At 34.0% G+C, this 27,753-nt stretch overlaps 1 protein-coding gene and 1 pseudogene across 1 annotated transcript in view; both read left to right on the forward strand.

Annotated features, from left to right (window-relative positions):
• The window catches only part of LOC120587738 (sperm-associated antigen 16 protein-like), a 448,498-nt gene that overhangs the window by 149,390 nt on the left and 271,355 nt on the right, over window positions 1-27,753 (forward strand). Inside the window, exon 4 of the mRNA XM_039844919.1 lies at window positions 15,509-15,635. Coding sequence (XP_039700853.1) covers window positions 15,509-15,635 — 127 coding nt within the window. The remainder of the gene's footprint in view (window positions 1-15,508; window positions 15,636-27,753) is intronic.
• Window positions 21,054-21,172, forward strand: LOC120587885 (uncharacterized; annotated as a pseudogene).

Consider the following 27,753-nt stretch of genomic DNA (forward strand, 5'->3'; position numbering starts at 1 on the left):
ATAACATACCTAGAAATGTGATTTATATTTATATTTGAATGTTATTGTATCTGAATATGAGTAATAAATTGTCTTTAGTCAAAACACTAGAGTTATGTTGTGGGGAAAGACCATATTAGAAGCTAAGATGCTATTTACTTTTTTACAATCTATCGATTAAAAATTTCTGTGATAAGCCACTCAAAAGGAGATCTTATATGGAATTTTGAAAACAGCTGTGGAATTTTATTACATGACCCATTTTCTTCCTGATAAGCTTGAATGATTGAAATGACAAAAGTAGTACTTATAGGGTTGGCAGAAGGTGGAGGGTTTTCCCAGCTCTTCCTTCTCTAAATCCTCTGGCTCCCACTTTCTTTGGTTCAGCATCTTCACATTCCATTTCTTCATCTGACTCCATGTATTCCCCACACCCTGGTCCTCCTGGTCCTCCTGCCTTGTCTCATGCTACTTTGCCAACTTCTTCTCTTGGCACTCCAACCACTGGAGGGAGGCAGGATAGTCATGTGACACACACACCTGCAACAGTTTATATTTTAGACTGATTTAAAGAAGAGCAATAACAAATGCAAAACTGGCTTTCCTAGAACCTTCAATGGGTGGTCTTTCAGGGGGGAATGTATTGATCCATAAGAATAAATAGCAAAGTCGATGTAATCATTAAGTCAGTGTTTCACCAGGGTGGTACCACTCCCAAAAGGATGTTTTCATAGCACACAAAGTGTTTTTCTCCTGTATCAGTGATTCGTAGGCACTACTGACATGACATGGCTGGGGCTAAGCATACCATACATCTTGCTGAGTAGGACCGTCCTATACAAAGAAAAAAAGATTTTGTGTTCCATGTGACTTCCAAATGCCCCTTGGTATATCATGAAGTTGAATGAAAAAGCTGATTGATAATTCTTTTTAAATTTTATTTTTCACTTAGAATTCAATTCCACAATACAAATAAACACAAAGTATTGTTTATTAAATTTTAGTTATATACCGTTTCTCGGGAATGCAACTAACTCTGTAAATCAAAGGAATATTTAAGTAAATATTTATTAGAACTTTGTCAACAGTTGTTTACCATTGCAGAAAATTACCTCAGTGGCAGTAAGACCACTTGAATTTGAGTCTTCTAACAGTGCATATTCATGGCATTACAACCGTGTTGATTCTATAGCGTTAAGTGTGAGCCTCTGGCTCCATTATCATGTATCCTAGTGTAGATGGCTAAGCATTTATATTTTGAAAAACACAGTATTTTGTTACAAATTGCTTTCTATTTCTTTTTATATATTACAGTTAGGACAACATATTGATTTTTAAAATTGTTATTTATTAATTTCACTTTAATATAGTAGATGGAGCTTTTTTTTTTTCAGAATGACCATTGGATCTCATAGAATTAAGAATTACCTTATAAAGTAATTAAGCAGATTAGTACAAGTTAATCGGTGCAAAAATTGCATAGTAAGTTATTTAGCTGCACAGAAAAAGTGCTAATTATATATACCTGAAGAAAAGATTTGTTGGGAATAATTGACACACTTACATGCATTGATTGATATTTCCATCATGTATAAATGATGCTATATATAAATGATAAAACAAAAGCATATAAAAGTTGGCCTTATAATACAGATGTCTAATAGGCATATAAGTCATCTTTATCAACTTTCAGCCATGCTGACCAGTCATGTAATGAAAATGGATGGCACCTGCACGAGAAAACAATTATGTGTCTATCTGAAGGAGGGTGGCCATACCCAAAGGATGAACAAAATACTTCAAGCAAAACTAAGAGCGACATAATGAGCTAAAAAGTGACAGGCGCAAAGCACAAGCAGATCATGTTGGCTTGAAGCAAGCAGAGTTTGAGATGCTTCATCGCATCATTTAAACAGAAGAGTATGCTCAGCATGTAACTAAGAGACAGCTTACAGAGAAAGACACTCTGCAGGTAACAGCTGCTCCTAACGTTCAAAGGACAGAATATATAGGCCTATTTATTTATTTTTGCAATTTGTGAAGAAGCGATTGCCTGACATGAATCAGCCTTTTCAGACCCACTCTTATGAACAGGAAGCCTCAAGGTCAATAGCCCAATCACACAGTGCAGAAGATATTGCTATATTTATATGATTCAGTGAAGTAGCAAAGTCATTTTAACAGGACTATTGTGACTGTGTCATTTGCATAAATATAAATAATGTGCTGATTATGGTTTCTTTAAAAAATAGACATTTGAAACCAAGCACCCTAGAGTACTGCCCTGGAGCCATATACTGTGATCAGTTTCTGTTCTGGAAATTGTACCCATATTGAGCCCAGTTCCAGGTCTAGGCCATAAAACAGGGGAAATCCAACTTTAAGTGAAAGAAATATTCCATAAATATCTATTGCTTTTTAAAGAAAGATATGCTTAATAGGAAAATAGTGTTTTCGCTCATGAAATATAGGTTTTGTTTAAGAAAAATGTTGAATCCAAACATAAAGTATTGTAAAGAAAAAAAATAGCATGTCTTTCTTTATTTAAATGCTGATAATTTTAAATTCTTGACATGAGTAATTGGATTTGTCTTATGTGCATCTACTAAGGAATAAAATAGAGGTCGTAAAATGTAAAGACATGATAGGACATATTTATAACCTCATAAAACAAACTGGCATTGTAATATCTTAATCTGGTCACTTTGCTGTGTTTGTATATGGTCCTCCTACAAAGTTCTGATCCTGATTTGAACGCGTCATATATGAGAGGTAAAAAGGGCATAGAGATAGGGGTACAAATGTCATTCTGTTTGTGATCCTTATCTTTAGGTTGGGGACAATCTATCAAGATAACCAAGGTAATAATATATCTTTATAATCATCTGTACAATCCTGTAGAACTTTTCTAACAATATATTTAGATCCTAACAAATCAATTTATGATGCATAAACAGAAGGTGGAAATTAAGAGAAGTTAGTACAATATGATGTTAAAGGAAAAGCATGTGTGTCTTCTCTCAAATTTGGTTTAATATATTGTTTACAGACAGTAGTTTTCTTTAGAACATTAATTGGTTCAGTGTTTGTGTGATTTTATGGGGAAGAGGTTGAGTAGCCATCATGGTGACAGTTAAATGCACTGAGTCTTAATATATAACTCATCGTAATAACGGTGAGGGACACACACCAGGTGACATATTTTAATGGACTGGTAAAGGAATGACTAGAAAAAGAGAGACCTTCAGTTTCAATATAAAAGGTAGAGGCCATTGAATAAGTAAAATGGAGGCAAGAAAACAGATTCTTAAAATATCCTTTAAAATCTGCTATATCAAATCATTCCTATGATAGTTAACCCTTTCTGATCAATAGAATGATCAAAGTTCCATTCATTAGTTACAGATCAGAATCGAGATCCTTATTGAAGTCAAGTCTCTTACAATCCACCTATTATTTAGATAGATATTGCAAACAGAGAAAATAGTTTTCCTTAACTTGTTTGGAAAACTAAGGTGTAAATAGAAAATAATTACTATTATTATTATTACTATTATTATTATTATTAAGGAGTCTACACCCATTCACTGAATCTGAGACAGAGCTGTCTGATTTGCTTGCATATAAGTGACTTCTGTTTTAAATTTTGCCCTCCACATTACAGTTACAATATAAAGGAAATGAAATGGATATACTTTGTTTAAAGATATCAATGGAGCAAAAGTATTTTCATAATCAGGAAAGATGTAAACACAGACAATTAATTTGATCATACAGTTTAAGGGGTATTACAAGGTCCTTTGTGACCCAGAATTTCTGTTTTCCTACCAGCTTACTATCTAGTTAGTTTATTTTCTTATGTGGAGTAAGACTCCTATAATTAGAATAATTTTTCTTGGAAGAAGAATGAAGAAATAGCTTTATTGTGGTTTTCATATAATATTTATTATAATATTTAGAAGGTAGCTATTAAATATACTCTCTGGCGGAATGGACCCAACAGAAATGAGAAGGGAGATGCTAGTTTAAAGGAAGCCTTCTCATACATCCTTCTCATTTCATTAACGTGGTTTAATTTATTAAATTAGCTAGATGCTCACCAAAGCCTGACTTAAGAATTACGAGGTGAAAAAGCTAAGTGTATATATGTGTTGGAAACAGCAGCACAGACCCTTAGGGAATTGGTGAGCAGCATGGGCTATTGTCAGCTGGGTTTACCTGGAGGAAGAGCCCAGGGGAGGCTTCAAGGAAGCATAAGGGTGTCAGAAAAGCGGATTCGGGGTTTGAGAGGATCATGGAGGTACTAATGTTGTAGCATAGAAAAGACTGATTTCACCCCTTTGACTTCCCTCTCCCCCTGCCATGAATAATGTATATGAAATTACTTTTAATTATGTGATGAATATATTTATAACCACTTAGTATGACTCTCTGCCCACAAATCAGGTGTGGAAGAAATATATATATATTCTTTTTTTTTTTTTTTCCTACAAGTCAAGATAATTTGGACTTGAGTCTCTTTCTCAGACGTCTAGCTGGAAATTCTAACAGGAATTCTCAATGCATTCCTCCCCTAGGATTGTGCCAATGATCTAGGGCCTTTTCCCCACTAATCATTAGGAGCCTTTCCTAGTCATTTGTTATCGCCTTAGTGCTCAGTGTCTCAGCTTAATGCCCATGTCTGTTACCTTAGCATCATACATAGACTATTTTGGACAAAGGGTGAGATTTGGGCCTGGGACTAAGTCCCCCATAAGAACACTGTGTTCTTTCCTTCTAGGATCTGGCCACTTTTTCTAGGCACTGCAATGAGTGGTACAAAACTCCTTCTCACAGAGTCTGAGAAGTTTCCACATATCCTTGCCACTTCAAGGAAATCTCTCTCACTCTTTCTCCTTGTCTTTAAAAGCTCCCCAGCAGCTCCCCAGCAGCTTTCTCCTTGTCTTTAAAAGCTCCCCAGCAGCTATCTCTCCCCAGAGATAACTAGCTTGAGCTTGGAGTTTTACAAGAGATGAGAAATACATTTGTCCTCATGTAGTTTCTGCTGTCTATTCATCTAACATTCCAGGGTCAAGGGATTACACAGGCCGTCTCTTCACAATGAGAGATTAGGGGGAAAACACCAGGAGTATAATGTGGATCAATATTTCAACAAATTATACTGTCATAGAACAATAGCCACACCGGTAATAAAGAAATTCATTCCAAAATACAATTTTAAAACAAATACCGAATGGCTAACTTTTGACAAAGAGTTTAGTCTGATGTTTGCATCATTCATGGAACTGTTTCAGAAACATGAAAATTAAATCATATTTAAAACATTATATTTAATGTATTATACTTATTGAAAATAATAAAATTATACAAAATCAAGACCATTGGGAAAATCTGGAATGTAGGACCACTGCACTCAGTATAAAGAGATGCTGAATCAAGACAGGAATAAAGCCACTGAATGTCTCACTTCAAATGATAATGAGAGTAAAGTAATGAGGAAGCTCTTCCACCAAAGCTATTCCCAAGCTACTTATCCTTTCTATTTTTGACTTCTTAAAAAATGTTTTTTATATATTTGTATTCTTGTTTGGTAGGTGGAAAACTCTGGGGTCTGGAAAAAAATGAGGGAATAAACAGGAAAGTTGGATTGATTGGGGGAAAATGACATGTATTTAAACTGTGTTTACCTTGTCCAGTATTTTCATTTCTAAGGAGAACATTCATAAAGAAATGTGTCCTGACTTAGGAAGTTCAAGCTGGGTTTAATTGCATTCCTTCTAGAGATTCACGTAACCCCTGCCAATGATCTCCATCTTTTATTCTTGCTTTCAGTTGTTACAGAATTTATTAAAGAATAAGGAGGGAAGGAAATAGGAAGGCACACCAGGGACAGACGAATGAGAGAGTACAGACAGTTCCATACCATTTATCTTGAGATGCTGAAAATGACTCTATCTGAAATATTACTATAAGACTTTTTTTTTTTCCAACTCAGAAGGGTTAGATGTATATAGCAGAAAGAGAGAGACAATGGGGAACTAAGATTTCAAATAAAAACTTTCATTTCACCGTTTTGCATCAGTTCACTCTGGGCAGATGATGGCAGCAGCAATGGGATAAGTAAAGTTGTAAGGACCGTTGTATACTAGACATGCTGTGACAGAACCGAAGGCCCCTGATAGGCTTAAAATATTTTCCAACATTTTCTTTAGCCATGGTTCTGTTCTTATTCAAACATTTTAAAATGCTCATTTTTACTGACATTTTAAAGCAACAATAGAAAAATGGGGCCACGGATTGATACCATCAAGGATTGTGACATAGGATTTATTCATTTAATTCTTTTAAGAAGGTTTCATTCCTTGGAGAAAGCTTGTGAATTAAGATTAGAAGTTGAAGCTGACAGTATTCTACTTTTAGATGAGTAGATTAAAAACAAAAAACAAAAAATTAAAATATCGGCACTTTCTACAGTTCCTTTAGGGGGAATTAATTATTGGATCATTTGTGTTATTCATACAATTTTTTTCTTTTTTAAGCGAATTGAAATCCACATAAAGCTCAGTAAGTGCATTTTTTAAACAATATACTCAGTATTTTAATATAGAGTCCAAAGGGAAGGATATTGGATTGAGGGTTAGGAATTGGGAAGTAATGGTGTCTTGAGGGCTTGTATAACTCTAGGCAGGGCTGATGGGTGGGAGGGTACAAGAACAAAAATAATCAAGCAAATTTCACCTCGTGATTGGTGCTACAAAGGAAACAAACGGGATATGACAGATGGAGCTGTGGCTCCATTTAGTTTTCCACCTCTTTATGGTTAAAAGACTGAATTTTTTTTTTTGTTAAGTTTATTGGGGTAACATTGGTTAATACAATTATAATTTTCTGGTGTACATTATAATTTGACATCCATATATTCTAATGTGTGATTACCACCTAAATTCCAATTTCCTTCAGCTACCATATATTTGATCCCCTTTACCCACTTCAACCTCTCCCTATACCGCATTATTTCACCCTCATTACCCAGTCTACCCCTCCCCTCCTTGCTCACCCTCTACCCTCTGGTAACCACTAGTCTATAATCCATGTCCATGAGTCTCTGTTTGTCCTGTCCATTTGTTTCTTTTAGGTTTACCCCACATATAAGTGATATCATGTGATTTTCTACTTTTTCAGTCTGGCTTATTTCACTTAGCATGATTATCTCAAGTTCCATTCATGTTGTCGCAAATGACAGTATTTCATCTCTTCTTATGACTGAGTAATATTACATTGTATATATGTGCCACAGTTTCTTTAGCCAGTCATCTATCGTAGGACACTTCGGTTGCTTCCATGTCCTGGCCACTGTAAATAATGCTGCTATGAACATCGTTGTGTAAATATCTTTTCGGATATGGGTTTTCAAGAAAAGACTGAATTTTGAATGAAAGCTCTGAGCATGAGGGAGTACCCAGATTGAAATCTCTTTTTTTCCAGCAACCCAGTCCCTGGATAATCTGAGGATTTTCCCCCTCATTTTAGCTCTGCTTTCTCTCCTTTCTGCTTTGCTTGCTGGGCTCCTTACTCTCCTAGAACCAAGCTACTATGGCAACAGATCTTGCCTTATGTCATTAACTTTTCCCACTCCTGAGATCTGGTTTCTGACTAAAATCTTTTTCAGGGAGTTGACATAGAAAGGAAAAGAGGTATAAGATTTAAATGTGTCAGTGCAGCTTCTTGTGAGCATATTATATTAAAATCTTTTGTAGAAAGAAAATTGAATAGAATATTTCAGAAGTGGTTTTTTTTTTGGATTTAAAGAACTTAATGATACATCTATTGATCAATTTACAGTTAACAATGAAGTTGATTACAGTTATCTTTAAAGTTAATTTATCTCCTATTTTGTTAAAGCTTTATTTTCAAGAAAGATGTTTTGACCCTGTTATTTTCGTATGTAAAAAATAAGGCATTAAATGGTTACTCGATGATTTTTAAATCATAGAATTTTTAGAATCAAAAGTTTTTTCAAAAACTCATCTAACTGCAGAACATAAAAAGCAGCACCATATGATTGAAGCATATGAGCTTTCACTCTTTTTTTACTCAGGTCTGAGGTTCAGGCAAATGAGGGATTGGCTTTCATCATTTCACATCATAAGGCACAGGTTCTAAAGCATAGGTAACCATTTTATTTAGTCTATTAACTTCAGAAACTCAGACGATGAGAGTAAACTCAGCAATGTGACATTTCACTTCTATCACTTTCTTTCCTTTATAATAATAATCAGGGAAGTAATATTTTACATCAGTTTAGTAGATACAAAATTACCTAGAAGATATGGATGGCAGATAACAAACCTATGCTCTGAAGGTAAAAGAAGAGTTGGGATATTAGTAAAGAAATAGTTTGCTATTGTATTCTTACAAACTGAGGCACACTTATTATGAGTCACTGTATCAAATATGCGGGGTTAAAAAATAAATAAAGAGAACAAAATAAAATAAGGGATGCAAAGGAAACTCTAGTTGATATGTGACAGGAGTGATCAGATGATAACTGTGATTTTTAAAGAAATCTTAAATTTGAAAGGTAAATAAATTCAGTCTAAGGATATTACCATCAGGCAGTGGTGTGCTTGTAAACCCACTCTCAGAAAAATAAAACCCTGATGTTTAGTGTTTGCCAATTTCTATGGTATAAAGTCTTTTACCATGACAAATTTCTAATTGCCCAGGCGAAGTCACTTAATATGGAATTGAGGAGAGGTGTGTACCATTGTCTTATAAACCAGTATGAACTGACTACAGTGTACCACTATGTCAGACACCATAACATTCATTTTACCTAAATTTAAAAATGTTTCTAATTCATAAAAATCTATTTGGTACTGGGGGAAGCTGGGCTAACCTAAATTAATTTTCTAGATAATGAATGTTTTACCTCAAGCATTGAAATATTTTAAATAGTATTATTTCTTAAAGAAAATCTCTATGAAATATGTTGCATTCTTCTGCCTGCAAAGCATAATTTCATCAATGATTTGATGACCCAAAGTATTCAGCTGACATTGTATTGTACTGTGCAATGAAGAAAATAGTGTAGATAGTGGTTAAAAGTCTATGGTCATATGCCAACTGTTTGGGCAAAAAACACTGCCTTCATCATTAACTACTTGTGTAATACTAAGCCAGTTACCTGGATTCTGTATATAATTTTTTTTTTATCTGTAAACTGGAAAAATTATAAGTGTATTTGGTTCTTGTTATTTAAGGTAGTTATGTTTTATAAAGAAACTGCAAATACTCACTTGGTGAATACAAAATCATTGTTCATAAGAGAAACACAGGACTGGTTTCCTGTAAGCTCGTTCATCAGTTGATCAATACATGAATTTGTTTTTTGTGTATATTCCTGTTTAAAAACACCCTACTTAATACATATTGATGGTTAATTAACATGAACTCATAGCCAACAGCACTATAGCTCATGCATGAACAAAGCTTATCTAACACACATATTTTATCCGAAAGTCACATAAGCTTCTTGCTCTTAGGAGCACTAGACGACACTACACCTGAGGCCATTTTAAATAGCAAAATCACTGAAATCAACACCAAAAGCACAAAAATGTGAAAAATGTGGCGCTAAATAGACGACAAAAAGGACACTGGTTATAGTACGAGACTTGAAACAAGAGGGCAGAACTTCACCTAGTTTGACCTCAGCAGAGAATGAGTGACTCATGTGACTCTGATATTTTGCAACACTGTACATGCCCGCATCTGGGAATGACTACAAAAGCATGGATTTGGAGATTATAAATGAATGTTAGCAAGTAGGCAATTCACATCTATGGAATCTGCAAATAATGGGGGCCAAGTGTAATTCAAGGGGTTGCTAATGTAGCAGCTTAAACTACAACGTTAAATGTAGGGACCGTTGAAGTATAAAGAGTGATTTTCTTTTGCCTTTATTAATTTGCCCCAGGTTGCCATTTCAGTATTTGGTCTTTCTGTTTCATTTTTTTATTTTTTCTGTTTCCCAGTTTACTTCAATTAACTGCTAAACTTCCACTTTTTCTCACTGTTATCAGTGTGCACCCCTCCAACCTCCTAAGCCCTCCCTGCCCCACGCTCTTTGCAAAAACTATTCCATTGACTATTTAACAAGTCTGAGTGAGGACTTGAGGGTACTCTCAATGAGTCCTCAGCTCTATTACAGTTATTTTATTTATTTACCTTCTGCTTTGATTCCCAACATCCTGGCTGTGTTCCAGGTATTTGAGGTTACCAGGAATCCGCCCTTTACGTACGCGGAGATTGATTACCATTTGGGGATTACGTAATGCTCAGACTGTATGTTTATTGTCAAGGGTTTTGACCAAGAACTTTTCTTCCTTGTGTGGAAGCTGTGACATATTCCTGATCCTACCCAGGTGAGACAGTCAGACCACATCTATTATTTCACAACAGATTATGGTGAACTTTAAGACAGGGTTTGTGGCAGAATCCCTGGTAGAATTTATTTAAATATGACTTCTTCCACTAAACGTTCAATTGAATTCCATGGTAACACACACATAAAATAAACTATTGCATGTTAAAGGCTTTATATTATCTGTGGTGATACAAAATAAAAGACTCTCGTCAATATTTTATTAATCCTTGAAGTCAAAATTTGGGTGTTACTTGAGGACTTTGCCTTGCTGAGGTGAAAATTCTGGAGGGTTTTTAAAATAGCTTAGGGGTAAACTTGAAAAATAAACCATGGAATGGTGGAATCCCTCACTGAATTTGGGGGTTATGAATTACAATATAAGGATTTAAATGGGTTTCACTTATGTATATATTAGATTCTTAGATTTAGATTTTTTATAAAGAATTTTTATTTTAGATGAATCCCATAATAAATTTTATCATTTTACATTTGCTCAATTATATAAATACTCGTTAAAATTCAGGTCTTATTGTGCTTAGTAAGATAATGAATTCCAATTTGCTTTTTCAAAACAGGGATCGTTTTGGTCCTTTTCTGTGTATTTATTTAAAAATACATTGCTTTTGCCTTTTTGTAAGTGCTTTATAATTCTATTAACCAAATTTTGTTTATCTGTAAATTCATACAAGCCAGAAATTTTAAAGATATAATTTAATATCTAATATTAATAGTGTTAAAACAAACACATTAAAAATAAAAATAAAAAATAAAACCCCTAAAATCGAATGCCTTACAAAGGAAAACTATGTGTTATAATGGTGTCCTCTTATGAGTTAACATATGTATGGAAAATACATTTTAAATGAAAATGTAACTGTTCTAGAAAAATAGATAGCTTTGTTTTACAGTAAATTGAAAGTTCAGAGAAATATCCATCATTCAGTTACTAGAATAATAAATTAAATCAAGGGGGCAAGGAAAGGGAATAGAGGAGACAAAGGGAAATAAAGGAAAAGCAGGAGATGCGTTAAGAAAAGACCTATGGCTTTAGTGAACCACTCCCTGCAAAAATGATAGGAAAACATCAGACAGGGCGACAGAGAGAAAATTGCATCAGGCTTCAGTGTTTATGTTTTTGATGGAAATGTACAAATCATTTCCATTCCTTACAGTGCTGTCATGCTCCATCACTTTAGTCCATTTTCACCTTGCAAAGGAATTCTGAATGGGGCTTCTTTCTCTGGCAGCTAATTAATCTCTCACAAGCCTGCTCTTGCAGCTTGTCTTCCTGGCATGCCCCACACCTTAAGCTAGCGACTCCTGAGCAGATTTCTTTCCCCTTGTGCTGTTCTTTCTTCCCTTAAGCTATACGAAGTCCCATCTTTTCCCTCGCATTTGGGAAGCTATGTGAGCTTTAATATATCATCAAGAAATTGCTTCCTCTACTTCACCACCATAAATAAATATACTCCCAAAAAAATGAATTGGGTTTTAATGACAACAGACAAAGTCCGAGTATTAATTGTGGATGTGCACCATTTTTTACTAATATTGCATAAAATATGTAAAGACACGTTACTAGATTATACATTTTCTGTGTATTTGTATTTGCTAGATCTTCCTTGTTGTCAAATAGATATAATACTGTTGTATTTGCCTTAAAAGTACTACCAAATTTTGCAAATAGACCTCCTTTAGTTTACTGGCAAATACTGTATATAAATAAATTTTTAAGGTAAGATCATAATTCTTTATAGGTTGAAATGCTTCAATTAAAACATAATAAAAATCATATTTAGGCTCATTCTACTTAATAAATACAGCCTTTTACAAGTTACCACTAATCAACTACTAACAAAAAGTAATGCTTAATTTTGTCAGAGTTGGAACTACATTTCAATACTATCTCATAGGTTAGAAATATTAACCATATTTTAATATTTTCCTGATGCTGTTCTGTTGACTGAAAAATAATATCTACTAGGTGTTTTGCCACCACAAGGATTTATTCAGGAAAAAGAAAGGGTTGCAACCAAGAGCATGCAGACATGACAAGCCATGTGCAACTCTGGTCTGCATGCCGAGATGAAGGGGTATTTATATAAGGTAAAGGAATTTAATGGAGGGGGAAGGTAGAACCATAGAGCTTTATTATAAACATAGAGTTATTCCTTATGGTTATTGAGTGTAGGGTTCTTGAAATTATGCAGAGCTCAGAACTTCCATAAGCCCTAACTCCTCCCATAGACCCTTCCAACTGATTAGGTTTGCTTTAATTTCCAGTTTGTCTTTATCAGTTCACATATATCTTTCTTTTTTAATGCAATTATTTGTATTGCTTTTATCTTCTTCTCTCACTTGTTTTTGTTAGATCTTTTGTGGATTTTCTTAATCTTTATGTTTTCTTTTCTTTTTATTTCCTTTTAATTAATTGTAAAACACCTCCCATCAGCTATGTACTGCATGCTTTTAGAAAGCAGAAGACATATATGTTAATGGAATAGCTATTCCAAATATTAAAGCTTCTTTGTCCATCCGTAAAGATGCATGAAACTTGATTTATGCATGTACGAGAAATATACTTGATAAGAGAATAGGATCACTATGAATATTCAATTATTCACAGAAATATATGTATATATGTTACATTTTCTACCTCTTCACATATGTAGTAATTATTTAAAAAATTATATACTGGATATTATTAATGGCAAATTATAGGGAATCTGTATTAGGTGGTCTTTCTATAAAAGGTAATGAATTCTGTTTTAGCAATCAGTTTAATTATAGGCAAATCTCTTTTTCCCTTTACACTTTGCTTTATTCTTTGGTAACACAAATCTACTTTGATTTTGAACTTACTTCATACACTTGACCCTTACTTCTACAGTAGGGCCTTTCTGCAGTCCCAGCCGAAAGTCTGAGGTGCTCAGTGAGTTATCTTCATTCTAGTTAGGATTGAAGTCCAATGTCTTCCAGCAGTGCCTGGTCTCTGGTATCACTGTTCATTTCACAGCCGCAGAGCAAGAAATCTCTTCTAGATCTTATGGAATCTTACTTTGTAGAAATGCCATCTAGACCTTGGCCAACAATTCACAGTGAATCCCCACACAAACCACTGCCATTCCCAGTGCAGCTCCCTTTTCTCAGGTACCCTACACTGCAAATTCCAGGCACGTCAGCATCCCAGACTTCTCAGTGCCCCTTGGATCAGTGAGGCTTTGGTTCTACCAGGATTCTACCACTATAGCCGATAGCAGGAAATGCTTCTAAGCAGAAAGACAAGGAGGTCATGGAGCTTACATTTTTTTCCTTCACTCAAGGATTACCATATTGTGCTGTGTTTCATTCAGTGCCAAAAACAGTTCCTTTATATAATTTGTGTAATTTTGTAATCATTTATGTTAGGAGGAGCAGTACAGTAATGGTTATTCTATCGTGGTTAGAAGCAGAAATCTTAACAAGACAGTTTTTATTGTTAGATAAAGGAAATAAGGAAGATCGACAGGGGTGAGACAGGGGGAGGGCAGTAAGGGATTAAGAGCACTTACAGTTATTATAGCGCTGGTGGCTCAAGGAATTTTTCAAAAAGCTACAACTATACTTTAAAATACAAAACAATGGAGGAGAGACGAACTGCAGGGATCAAGTCAGTCACACACTTGGTGAGACGTCTTTGTGGAAGACAACAAACGGTTAGAAATTAGTGGTAACCTAAGTTCGGTTTCCCTCCTTTCGCCATTAATCTTTAGCAAATAGCTGTCCCCATACAAAGGTAAGTCATAATAAAAAGGAACTAGAACTGATGAAGAACTGCAGAAAGGGAAGAATAAGTGAATATAAACCTAATTCCACTGAAGAACATACAGTGCATAAGAAATTACCTAAGTAATGTTATGAATAATTCAGACAAAAAGTGAACTATATAGATGCTTAACCAATGTACTATATACTTGAAACTAATTTAAATAAATAAATTTTTAAAAAACAGGAAAAAAATTGATTACATATTGAAATGATAAGATTTTGGATATATTGGGTTAAATAAAACAAATTATAAAAATTAAAAAGTACTGTACCAATTACAGTTTAACTAAATGGTTATCAGAAATGTATTTATATTGACTTATCTGTTCACAACATTATTCATTACCCTACTTCTCTACTCTTTCTCTATTTTTAAAATATATTTATAAATAAAGTTAATTAAAAGCAATCAAAAATTACCAATGAGGAGTGTAACCGCTCTCTGTATACACTGTTCCATCAGGAAAGAGCCCTTATATAAAATGGAAAAAGGCAAAAACACAGTTGTCTTCCCTTCTCAGTTATTTCTAAATGTTTAGATCAGTGGTTCTCAAACTTCAGCCTGCATCAGAATCACATGGAAAACTTATTAAATAAAACACAGATTGTTGGGCCTCAACCCCAGAGTTTCTGATTCGGTGGGTTTAGGATGAGTCTTGAGAATTTGTATTTTGACATGTTCCCAAGTGATGCCTATGCTGCTGGCCTGAGTAAAGCCCTTTGAGAATCATTGGTTTAGATTTTCATCCCTAAAGGCAAATTATAATCACCAAGAGGAGATGTTAATTCACACTAATGCTCAGACTTCATCTCAGACCAATTGAAATAGAATGTCTGGCGCTTGAGGCTAAATATGGGCCAAATGTATCTTAGGGGGTTGTAATAAGCAGCCAAAGCTAAGGAAAAAAAGAGAGAAACAGAATGACTGAAAGAAGTTTATTGGATCTTAACGCATTCATGAAGTGTTTTCTTTTCTCAGCATATTCCTTTATTAGGTAGGAACAATCTCGATGTTGTCTTTCATAATGAGGAACAAATGAGATAGTATAAAGATGGTTTGCCAAGTGACATTATAATTTAAAGGTAATTTAAATTTAGTCAATTTTTGCTACTAAATTTATATATAAGGTAGTCATAGAATTTTCCTTTTATAATGGTCTTATACATTTTTACCATTTATAAAATGACTTTAGGCTTTAGATATTTAAATGATCTTTATTAGCATTGTATAGACATAGGAAACATTTAGGTGCTAACTCCCAATTCTTTAGCTCTTAATTTCTCCCTCTACAGTGAAAGATGCAGATGTACTTTGTATGGACATAAAGATTCCGTGAACAGCATTGAGTTTTTTCCCTGTTCCAACACTCTTCTCACAAGTTCTGCAGATAAGTCTCTATCTGTATGGGACGCAAGAACGGTAAGCATTTCGTTGACAGCTTTTCCAGGTTTTAATAAGCCTAGTCACTCTAGTTACTCTTTAGGTAGTGGGTACAACTTATAAAGTAATTGTGCAAGGGCAGGTAGGATAAACGAATGGTAGTAAGTTTTTATTTACAAGATCCTGTCAATGTACTCTTATCTATCCTGCCTCCTGAATGTAAGGACTATGAAAATAATAACTTTATTAAGCATTAATTTAATAATTTACTGAAATAGAAACCCTGTTGGTGCAGTGGATATGAAAGGGAAACTCACAATGCCTCTCCTTAAGTGTAATTAGGTAAGGAAGGAGAGAAAAGAGATTATTTTGATACAGCGAAGTATGTGTTAAAATGGAAGAATATACAAGGTACAGGGGAAAAGCAAGAAAGAGAACCCTCATCTGCTTGGAAAAGTATGGGTGGCTTCCAAAGCCATGAGGAGTGAGGCTTCAATGGCATATTCTGGGAGCAATGATATGTGTGAATAGAGTTTGAGGAAGAAGGGAAAAACGACAGGCAGGAGTTTACAGATGAACAAGGACAAGATTATAAAGTATCTGGTTGAAGCTTTATACTGCTTTGGAGGGGAACATAACGATTTGCTTTTTAGAAAGATTGATGGTAAGATAAGGAAATCAGTCTCCTTGAGGAGGCTAATACAGCAAGTAAAGGACAGGTGAGAATTTGAACTAAGAGATTATGAAACTAGAGAGCACTGAATGGGTTAAAGATAGGAGGTTTAACTATCAGAATCCGAAGTGATCATAGGTGGATTGTGGGAGGAGACGGGATTTAGGGTGACCTGTCCCCGTTTGTCTAGGATTGAGGGTTTTCCTGGGTCATGGGATTTTCAGTGCTGAAACTAGACAGTCCTGGATTATTGTGGCTTCTAGAGTGATTTCGATGTGAAGAAATGGAAGCCGAATGTGGGAAATATATTTTCAAACAGTTTGGCTGTAAAGGTGAAGAAGAGAACGGCTGTAGCTCTAGGGTCAAAGAAAGTCTCCTCCCTTGTTCAGATAAGAGACAACATGTTTATTTGGTTAGGGATAAGAGCAGGGATAGAGAAAGAGTTTGAAGATACAGGAAAGAGAAGAAATAATAGGCTTATAGAGCACAGATTTTAGAAATTTCAGGAATGCCAAGATACGCAAAGCAGGGTTCGTGTATTCATTCCTGGCAACGGTAGATGAGAATAATAAAGAAAACTAGGATTTCAGGAGACTCTACAAAAAGGATGAAATAGTCATAGTATCAAGTTCCTGGGTCAGTGAAGATAATGCAAGTTGTAATTTGCCTCGTTTATCTTCTCATATATATGATTGACATTAATAAAGGAATATGATGATGACATAGTGATGGTATAAACAGGTGAACAGGGACACAGGATCAGTATGCGGGGGCTATTTAATCCTCTGAGGCAAATTTATTTAGGATGAATAGAGAACAAGAAGTCTTCAGATTCACATTTTATAGAAAATGCTAATAATAGAGGTTCAAGTGCCTTAGATGCCAACTTCACATGTTGCTGAACTTCTGAGGAAGCAGAAATGAAGGGGGCATTGTGGAAAAAGCATGTCAGATGTTACTTAAGAGTAAAATCAGAATGATTAGGTGTGGGGTACAAAGGTCCCACAACCTCCTCCTTGTTTTAAAATAACAGGCCCTAATGCAGTGGAGTTCATTTCCGCTAATGGAGCATCAATGGAAAAGCAAGGTTTCAATGCATTTAGTCCAAATACTTAGATGTGAAGTGCATATAAAAGCAATTGGTAAAGGAAAACCCATAGAGAAAATATTAATTTAGCAGTGACCTAAATTTGATGTTCATTTTCTCTTGATTTCGGTTTTTCCTTGTCTCTCAAAGTGCTATAACTGAGTGTTCTCATGTGAAAAGCTGAACCACTAATGCTTGGAAGTAAAACTGCTCTTATTAAGAGAAGTTGCCTCTCATATATCGGCCTTAAATGCATGGAGTTATTTATTGACGGTGACCTTCCTACCTGATATTGCAAGCTCTCTGTGTACTGTTTTTATTTTCTAAGAGCAGGAGAAAAGAGGGATTCAGCACTGCACAGGGCCTTTAGCATATAGTAGCATAGCATATGGGTTGAATGAATGTGCATCAAAGGGTTGTACATCCCAAAAGAATTAATCGATGTAAATATATAGAATTGGTTTAATGGCAAATTAAATTTTATATTATTAACATTACTATTATAATATTATTGATATGTATGCTAATTTTATATTCATTAATACTAGGAAAAGATCTCTAAAATATTTTGGTATAAATTAAATGTTATTCATAAATAATGATAATTGCATCAATGACCAGAAATAAAGTTGATTTAATTTGTTTATTTTCTGAAAATATTTTCAAATCAGTTGGTAAAAATATATATTTAAATTGGTATCTATGTAATATAGAATTTGTATGTAAAACAAAGGAATATTCACTTAAGTTCTTAATAATTAGACATTGCAAGGTATTAACTAAAATATTCCTATAAAATTCTATAAATAATGTATCACAACAACTCTACAATCAACAGAGTAATTTCACTAAAGTTACCTTAGGTACTTCTGGTGATTTTGTTGTAGATTTACCTCATTTATGTAAGACACAAGACAAAGCTTTGAAATAAGCATATTTTTAAAAATTCATATTACAGTTTTTTGAAAGGTACGTATTATATGTTGTTTATATAATATGAAATTATTAAGTCCTTTATATCCCAGTGGTTCATGAAGGAGTTAAAAATAAAATAATCTTCACAGTTGAGATATTGAAAAGAGTAACCAGGATAGCTATAGTTCTATGTAACAGTAAAAACTGCACAACATGTCGATATGAATGATATTATTCGATTTGTGACATTAATTATAACCATAGTATGCTGATCTTTATAACTTTAAGTTACATTAATTCCTTAATAAATGATAAGCTGTCAAGTTACACTAAAGTCTGAACCTAAAAGGAAATGAAGGACTTTTTTCTCTTCTTAGTAAAGCAAGAACAAGTACATTTTGTCACCTTAATGTGACCAGTTAGTATTGAAACAACCTCTAAAATATTTTTTGATGAAACATGAAAATGACCAGTGGATTATATTCCTATAAATTAGTTTTAAACTTCTTTCTCCCATTCCCAAACATATACTAGTCTTAAATCATTAACCTAACCTAACAGCTTATTGTCAAAGATGATGAGTGTGCAGACCTCTCAGTCAGTCACTAAGTCAACTGGACAGATCAGCTCTGAATTTTGTGAGAGATGAAGAGAGGGATATAAATCTCTATAATTACCAAATGGAGGTTATTAAATAGCTTGCAGTTTGGAAACTCATGAAATCACTCTATTTTATAAGACTACATGTAGAGTATTATTCCTCAAAGTTATGAAACAATATAATCATTTTATTAAAATTGAAAAATAAGATTGTAATATTGCCAGAAAATATAATAATATAGGACATTTAATGGAAACTTATAATGCCCTCTCAAAAAACGAGAAGAAAAATCCCAACGTACATCAGTGATTTGGAAGCCCATTTAAAATAAACGCAATGAGATTATTAGTCATTCAAAAGTCCAATGAAAATGTTAAGGCTTTTGATATGTTTTAAAAAAAGAGTGTGCTCAAAGTACAGTAAAACATAGAATAGGATGAGTAATACATCTGTGAGTTGTTCAGAGCTGGGTTAGCAATGGTCAAAGTTGCTGACATTTTGTCTCTTGTGATGAATCAGACACAGAGAGTTCATGGCCTGAACTGCCTTTGGTGGCTGTGTCTTGCTCCCTAGACTAACGGTAGGCTCTTGTCCAATATACGGTGTTGTCCTGACATAGCCTTAGCCAAAATCCAGTCACTCATCACTGTGAGTTCCTATAAAGTGGAGAAACTAAGAACTCACCAAAAAAGTTAAACTCTTGGGTTCTACCCGGTGCTTTCGCCATTGTTGGCCCCGTAGTTCAACTTGTACCTTGCAGAGGCTTATTGTTTTCTCAAGGTGAGATCTGGTGGACTTCCAGAGGAGCCTGGCATTATTCAAAAGCCAGAATGTGGAAACAAAGGCAAAGCTTGTATCTTCTCTCTCTAGGTTTTATCCCTCAGCCACGCTCAATTTAGTAATAATTGCTGAAGCTCTTTGAGCCAGGCAATATTCTGGCTTCTGGATTGTTGACTGTGACAGAGTTCCTTCCCTCTGAGCAAATCGTCTATTGAGGAGCAGACATAAAGATAAATTATCTTAAAATAATGTAGTAATTGTTATATACTCGGTATAAATATGCCTTTGGCTTTTTGTGCCAAAGCTTACTCTTCCAAGAGGTGATTTTATGGTTAACACTTATTTAATACCTACTACGTGCCATTGCTTAACTATAACATCTGTGTAATGCTTACTGGAATTATCAGTGTTATCTATATTAGGAATTGGAAAAGCAAAGACTTAGAAGAGTAAAATAAGTTGCCCAAGATTGGCCAACTGGCCAGTGACAGAATCAGGAAGCAAGCCAACCCTCCAACCTCAATTTTATATTGTTATTTTGTGGCCTCCAATTTTTTGTGGCTTCTCACTGCAAAATCAGAATAGTGTTAAAATGACATTTCAGTGAAAAAAAAAGATTATTCAATATGCTTATATTTTCAAAAATTTTTAACACTGTAATTAAATAATTCACATGTTGGATCTACGCTTGTATTTAGCAATTGTCAGAGCTGCAAATGGTCCCTTGCAAAGATATAGAAATCTAAAGGGAAAAGTGTATCATGGTCTGTAGCTATCAGTTAGATACTGGATCGTCAAATGCATCCCAATTATGCAAAGGCATTTTTGTTGAAATTTTCCTAGGCATTTCTTTCATCCTATGGTTGATCTGTTGGTCTTGTAAACCATTCAGAAGTTTTCAAATATTTTAAAACAAAGTAGAAAATTCTGTCCCTACATTTTTTAAAGAGTCTGATTCAAGAGCTTTTAAAGGTGATTGCCTTTACATAGGTTTGGCAGAGAAAATACTTTCAAACAAGTGTTATCAAATGTTCCGTAGAGCAAATTTCTTTTAAAACTGGTTCCTTTTTTGTTTACTGTTAAAATGTCACCTTTACTTTGATGGGATGATTAACTGTATTATTATTTTCAAAAATATCTGCTTATAGCACATGGTTGACAAATGTTTGTCATCAAATAAAATGTCAACAAATTAGGATTACTTGTGTTTTGGGGGATAAAAAGCATAACTCATCTTTAAGGTCAACTTTCCAAAAAGTGCTTTGCTAAACTATAATAGTGAAATTCTGCGGTGGTATGAAACATTTTCTTGGTTACTCTCTGATTTAATACAAAAGATTGTGAAGGTTATAATCATCAAAGGACTAGTTTGCATAAAATTAACCATCTTGAAAATATCCAATTTATGGCCATGCTACCCTGAACAAGCCCAATCCTGTCTGATCTCAGAAGCTAAGCAGGGTCAGGTGTGTTTAGTACTTGGATGGGAGACCACCTAAGAAGACCAGGTGCTGTAGGCATAAAGCAACAACAATAAAAAAAGAAAATATTTAGTCTTTCAAATTGCAATAATACATTGCAATACTTGAAAAAATCCTCACTACCTTGTTTTCCAGATATTGTGATGCAGCTTGCTTTGGAGATCTTGATTCAATGACCTGTATATTGCACATACCCTATGCAAACACTTACTCTCCCTCACTAAGTAAATGTCAGCTACTATCAGTTATTAAACACACTTAAGCCCTAACTATGTGAAATTAACCAATATATACAATGATCTTTTGAAAACTTTCCCTTTTGCTATTTCTTCTACCTCACACACCTTTTCTGCCTACAACTTGTGAGTTTGCTTCTATTCTTAAAGACTTATATCACCTTCCCTAAATGCTCTCCATGTTTGCACTTCTAGATTAGACATCCCAAGAGGCAACCAAGAAAACTTTGTACCACATGGAATTTTACTGATTTTTTTAATAAAGTATTTAAAATATTGAACTTGATAAATGATTTTTTTTTTCACAAAAAGACAAGCCTTACCAACTTGGTAAATAACTTTTCATGTGTAATAACTAACAGCTTCAATACTGTGGTATAAGCAGAAGTGTTTGAAAAATAAATGTACTTAATTGTTTCTATACAATCCCGGGCTTATATCCCATATTAACTTATATTTATATCAGACATTAAAGCACAGTAATGGTGTACAGCCATTCTATCTAGATTCAAAATCAAATGCTGGTGCTTATGAGTAGTGTAGTCTTGGCACGAATTGTCTAAAATCTTTGTATTTCAATTTCCTCATTTGTAAAATACAAATAGTAGTAGTAGTACCTATGTAAGAGTGCAATACAATGAAATGATTAATCATATAAAGTGCTGAGAAAATTGATACATATAAGAATGTATTTTGTAGCAGCTACCATATCACATTAGAGTTGTTTGCCTACTAATATTTTGTCTGTCATGAAACTCTGAGCTTTCCTCTCTAATTTCATAATGGTTGGCATAATAGCTGCTCAATAGATGTTGAAGAAAGGAAGGGAGGGAGGAAGGGAGAGACCCTAAATCAGATGTTTTCCTTTTTATGTAGAAAAGCATTTTATCTGAGAAAATCCGCTGTTCCTAAAAATTAAAAATAAATATTTTTAATATGCAGTAAAATGATCATATATTAAATAAATCAATTCAATGTAAGATTTTAAAACATTGTTATTTAACACATAAAATGTTGCATTTCTTTATATATCTCATAGACACCACATAAAATCTCTGCACATGTATCACGAATACCATCATTCTTTTCTTCTTTTCCTTTGCTATTAATATAAGTAGTATTACAGTTGCCAGCGATGGAAAGACTAGATTTTTGTATCTGGGTATGTCAGGCTTTGAAAAAAATGTAATATTTCGATGGCATCAAAATCTATGTTCTTTTACTGCTATTTACTATCTCTATTTTAACATGACATTAAATAAAATCTGATTGTCAAAATGCATTTGTAAGCATCTGCCATGACACTGGGTTTGATGCTGTTCTGAATAAAATAGAAACCCTCTATGTCTAAATCAACTTCAACACCTTGCCTCCTTTATCATGATTATGTTCTTAGGGAAGAGTAAAGATTAATGTATGGCAAAACATGATTATTTAGTTTAAAATCCATAGATTTCACCTTTTCAGATGTGGTAGAATCTAGGTCTAGTCTCTTGGCAGAGTAAATATTGGGACCTATTTGAATTGAACATGATATAGGATCATTGTGTAAGAATACTGAGGATACCCATGATAGAATGTTTGCCCAAATGGAAACCCCAGTGCATTGTCTTCAGCCTTTTCTGCCTTGAGTATAGTATAGGTAATATATAGACTTTAAAATCAGATAGAATAAAGTTTGAATACAGATACAGGTTTTTTTGCTTCCTAATTGTGTGTAGTAAGGCATGATATTTAATATCTGTAAAGTTCAGCATTCCTTTTTAAATGGAAATAATTAAATCACAGTGTTAACACTGGGAGTATGTATTTACAAGTCAAAAAAGAAGTTATTTATCCTTTTAATGGTAGCTGAGAATGCTAGTGGCAAGTCTTTTAATGATGTGTAGCTCTGTCTCTTTAGGATGGGTTAAATGACACTTAGTGAAATTGAACAATTCCATTGTAGATAGCTTCACCCAGTGTTTCGTCTGTTGCTGTCACTTTAAAGAACTCAGTGACCGTAATTCATTGCATCAATTTGCAGTTCCAATTTCCATATAAGTGTTTATTTGACCTATATTGCTTGTAGTCCCCTAATTTTAGTTCAGCATATAGAAATTATTTAGGAATAATCTTGTCACTTGTTATTTATTCTTTTATACATTCAACCCATTAATGCTTCAATAGTTGTGACTTGGCAACACTTTAAGATAGTCTTAACTTTGAATTCATTGTGGCATTATATGTTAATTATAATCTTTAGATACCAGTGACAAAACTAGAAATTAAGTACAGCATTTTTGGCAAGTGTTTCTGACATCCCTTGGTGGTTTTTATCAGTGTGAAGTAAAACTCCATCTCTTGTTATGTAGCTCCATAGCACCAGAAAATTATTAATTAAAATACATTTCAAATGGATAATTATGAATACTCCATATACTCATTTTTTCACCATTAATTATAGTCAAGCCTTTTATTCAATAAAGGAAACATTGAAAAAGAAGACAAGCTGCCTTGTGTATTGTATACTCATTATATAGCAGAGTCCCTGGATTCTTACTTAGTAAACTGAAGTAAAATCAGACACACATTTGTGGCAATTTTGTGTTTAAAGGCAAAAAAAAAATCTCAATTTTAGTCATACAAAAAAATGAAATTATAAATTGGTGTAAAAGATACAGAAATGAATGTATTGTTTTGACTACCTAGTATCTAATAAATATTCTCATTTGGGGGGAAAACCAACAATATCCATATGAAACTTGGTGGGAGACAGGCTGAAAAGGTATGGGGTTTTTTTTTTGTTTGCTAGTTTTGTTAGTTAGTTGGTTTGTTTTTACCATTTCTGGGAACTTAGTATAGGGGCATGCTTACCTAGAACTGTGAACTGGAGGGAGTATAACACAAAGACAGAAGATCAGGCAGAAATTATTCGTGATTATGGTGTTATTAAACTAAAATTTACCAAAGGTAGTGTCCTGATGAGACAGTTCCTATTAGGGATTTGACAATGTTTGCTGTTACTTAGTTTTCATGGGTTATTGGATTTTTTCTCCAAACCTTCTAAAAAGATTTTTTTATTTTTTTGGTAGGAGATAATAGCTAGCAAATATTTTATTGGATATACACTCCCATTCTCATTGTCAGTGTACCATAATGCATTAGAATTAAGTATTCTGATGTAGCATTGTTCACTTGGACAATCTCTTACTAATGGATGTTTATACTATTTATTATGTATTTGATGCTCTAAATCAGACTACAGAAAACATCCTTGTAGGTGCCTTTTTTTATACCTGTCGATTCATTTTATTGAGATACATTTATAGATTTTTAAAAAGCACTTAAATAAATCATTCTTACAAAGGCTCTATAAAATGTTGATCATACCTATTTATGTATTCCCTCAAGCATTTCAGTAGTGTGCCCATTTTCCCACACTTAGACTTTCTTGTCACTTAGTTTTTGTCAATTAGATAAATTAAAATTATCTTATCTATCTTTTAATATAGAATTATATAATTATTAATATTTTTGAAATGTTTTATATATTCTTTAAGCATACCTTTGATATGCATGCTACTATTAACATTAGATTTTATGTAACCTTTAATCAACATTTAAGTTATTTGACATAGAGTTTTGGACAATTTTTTAAAAACTTAGTTTGGTTAACTGATTTATTTTTTAAAATTCAAACTATTTGAATGTTTTCATTAAATTTCAGTTACTTTATTTTTTCTCTTTCTCTTGGGAAATTAGTGCATCTCAAAATTTATTATGATTCTTTTAATGATATAATTCATGATTGTTTTCTTTTAGTTCACTAATTATATATATTTTGACAAATAGATACATATAATTTGTTATATATATAAAATATATATAATTATATATTATATATGTGATATTATATATAAAATTTATATATATATATATATATATTTGTTGTAATATTAGCCTCCAGTTTCCCTACTTTCTTCTCAGTTGTTTTCTGTGATTTGCCGCATCTGTCGGTGGTTGGATGACAGTGTGAGATCTGGGGAAGCTAGCACACTACTGTATTTAAATCATTCTATTTCAATTCTCAGATTACAACAAACTAGTGATGTCTTTGCCATATTTTCTATATCCTCTGGGATTTGCCATATCTGACTGTAGGAAAATAGTGGTGAGTTTGAGAGGAACATAAAATAGAATGTGAAGTATGGAATGCCAGAGAGAGAATTAGTATATTATATATCTTGCCTCAGCTCATGGGATTTGAGCCACACTGCTGTCAATGTGCTAGTTCACAGAGGCCACAAGACTTGGAGTCAGTGGGCAGATGGTGGGGCATGTAGAAAATGTTTTCTCTGCCTTTTCATAATCAATCACTACTCCATGAAGCTAAACTATAACTTGTCATGTGCTAGTGCCTGAAAAAGATTCTCAGCTCAGCAAAATGAACAATTAGGTTGTTTATTAGTATTTTAATGTTTTTGCATGCTTTGTCTCTTTCTGTATCTTTGTAGATATTACATATATCCTGATAATCCTGGCACAATTTTATATCAAGTGCCTTAAACCAAGATTTTAAATTTAACGTGCATGTCATAACATTTAAATATGTTAATGAAATTTATATATTATTTAATATTAATCTACCACTGAATATAATTTAATCAATAAACATGTGAGCATTGAATGCCTAATATGTAGTAGGCACTATTCTAAGTTCTATAGATATAATAATTTTTTTAAAAAGACAAAAAATAAAAATCCTTGCCTTTGGGGAGATTTTTGTCAAGAAAGACAAATGAAAAAATAAATTAGATGAATAATATGTTAGACGAAATATGTTATGTTATAGAGGAAAACAATCAAGGAAATAAGAGAAAAAGCGTTTGGTGAGGAAGAAGGACACTTCAATTGTAATTAAGATAAAATTTGAAATTTGAACAAAGGCCTAAAGAAGATTTGGGAGGGAACCCTTTAAGTATCTGGGGGAAGAGTATTTCAGAGGGAAAAAACACAACTATAAAATCTGTAGGGTAGGAGCGTGACCAGTGTGTGTTTGAGGAACAGACAGGGAGTAAGGAGTGGATGAGTGAAGGGAAGAGCAGTAGGAAAATATAAAATGAAGCCAGAGAGGAGTTGGTGGGTAGGAAGAATGGGAGCAAGTTCCATAGTCTTGTAGGTCATTTTGATGACTTTGCCCTTTCCTGAGGTCATGTTGTAAGATATTGGAGAGTTCTGAGCAAAGAAATGACTACCTTTTATGAGTCCAAAGTTTAGAACGAGGGGAAACAATGGTGGAAGAAGAAAAATCAAGTGTAGCTATTGTAACCCATTTATGCAAGCGATGACAGTGGCTTGATTGGAATGAGAGCAGAGAGGAGATGGTTAAAGAGAAGAAAAGCCAAACACACACACACACACACACACACACACGAAGAAGGAAAGAATATGGAGACAAGTACATTAACGGGCAGGGGCTTGGAAGATGTGGAATTGCCCCACAAACAAGACTCACTCAATCTTAACTAGAAGCCCTTACCTACTAACCTGACTTTCAAAAGGAAGCAGATTACTCAGTCACACAGAAAGGTAAAACAAAAGTAAAACACACATAAGTTTAAGACATTTATTTTTATTATTTTGGAGTCATGTATTGACCTTGAAAATAATCATTGTTAATTTGTGTATTCTTTTATATGTATTACATAAAGAAATGCTGGTGTTTTGGTGCCATATTAATGAATTAGAGTTCATCTGAAATTAAATAAATAAAGCACAGATATCTACTTATGACTTATACCTTTCGAGTGAATGCAACCTTATAAGTGTTCACTGTAACAGCTCTGTGTTCAGAGATAATGCATATAATCTGGGTCAGCCACGAAAATAAAGCTAGGAGACTATAGCAGATGCTGTTGATACCTCACCCCATAGCCTTGTGTCTACCTGCAGCCTTGCTGGACAGGTCCCAGGGCCATCATCAACTTCCCACCTCAAGGGTTCACATCTGCATCTCTCAGAGATTTCCTTCCCTAGGAGTTTTCTTAGATGCCACAATTTACTAGGCTTGAGTGGAGAAAGTTAATGCCTTTGGAGACAGATGGAAGACAGGGATAAATAGTTTACCATCCCTGTCCCCGAGTTGGACAATTGTGAAATATATTTTATATGGTTCCAATAGGGTCCTCAGTGGGTCCTAGTCCTAGCTGCTCATAGTGTGCCCATAGCACATCCTTTGTTGGCTTTTACTCTTCTTTGTCTCACTTTTCTCACTCCCTTGCATGTCCTCCTGGGTTCACCTCCCAAATAAATGACCTTGAAAGTATTTCTTTCCAGATATGTTTTAGGAGGGTTCCACACAAAGCCAGGCAAAGACCCTTGAATCAAGTTGCTCATGTCTGC

This window comes from Pteropus medius, unplaced genomic scaffold (genome assembly GCF_902729225.1).
Source record: "Pteropus medius unplaced genomic scaffold, Ma_sr-lr_union100, whole genome shotgun sequence".
Classification (NCBI taxonomy): domain Eukaryota; kingdom Metazoa; phylum Chordata; class Mammalia; order Chiroptera; family Pteropodidae; genus Pteropus; species Pteropus medius.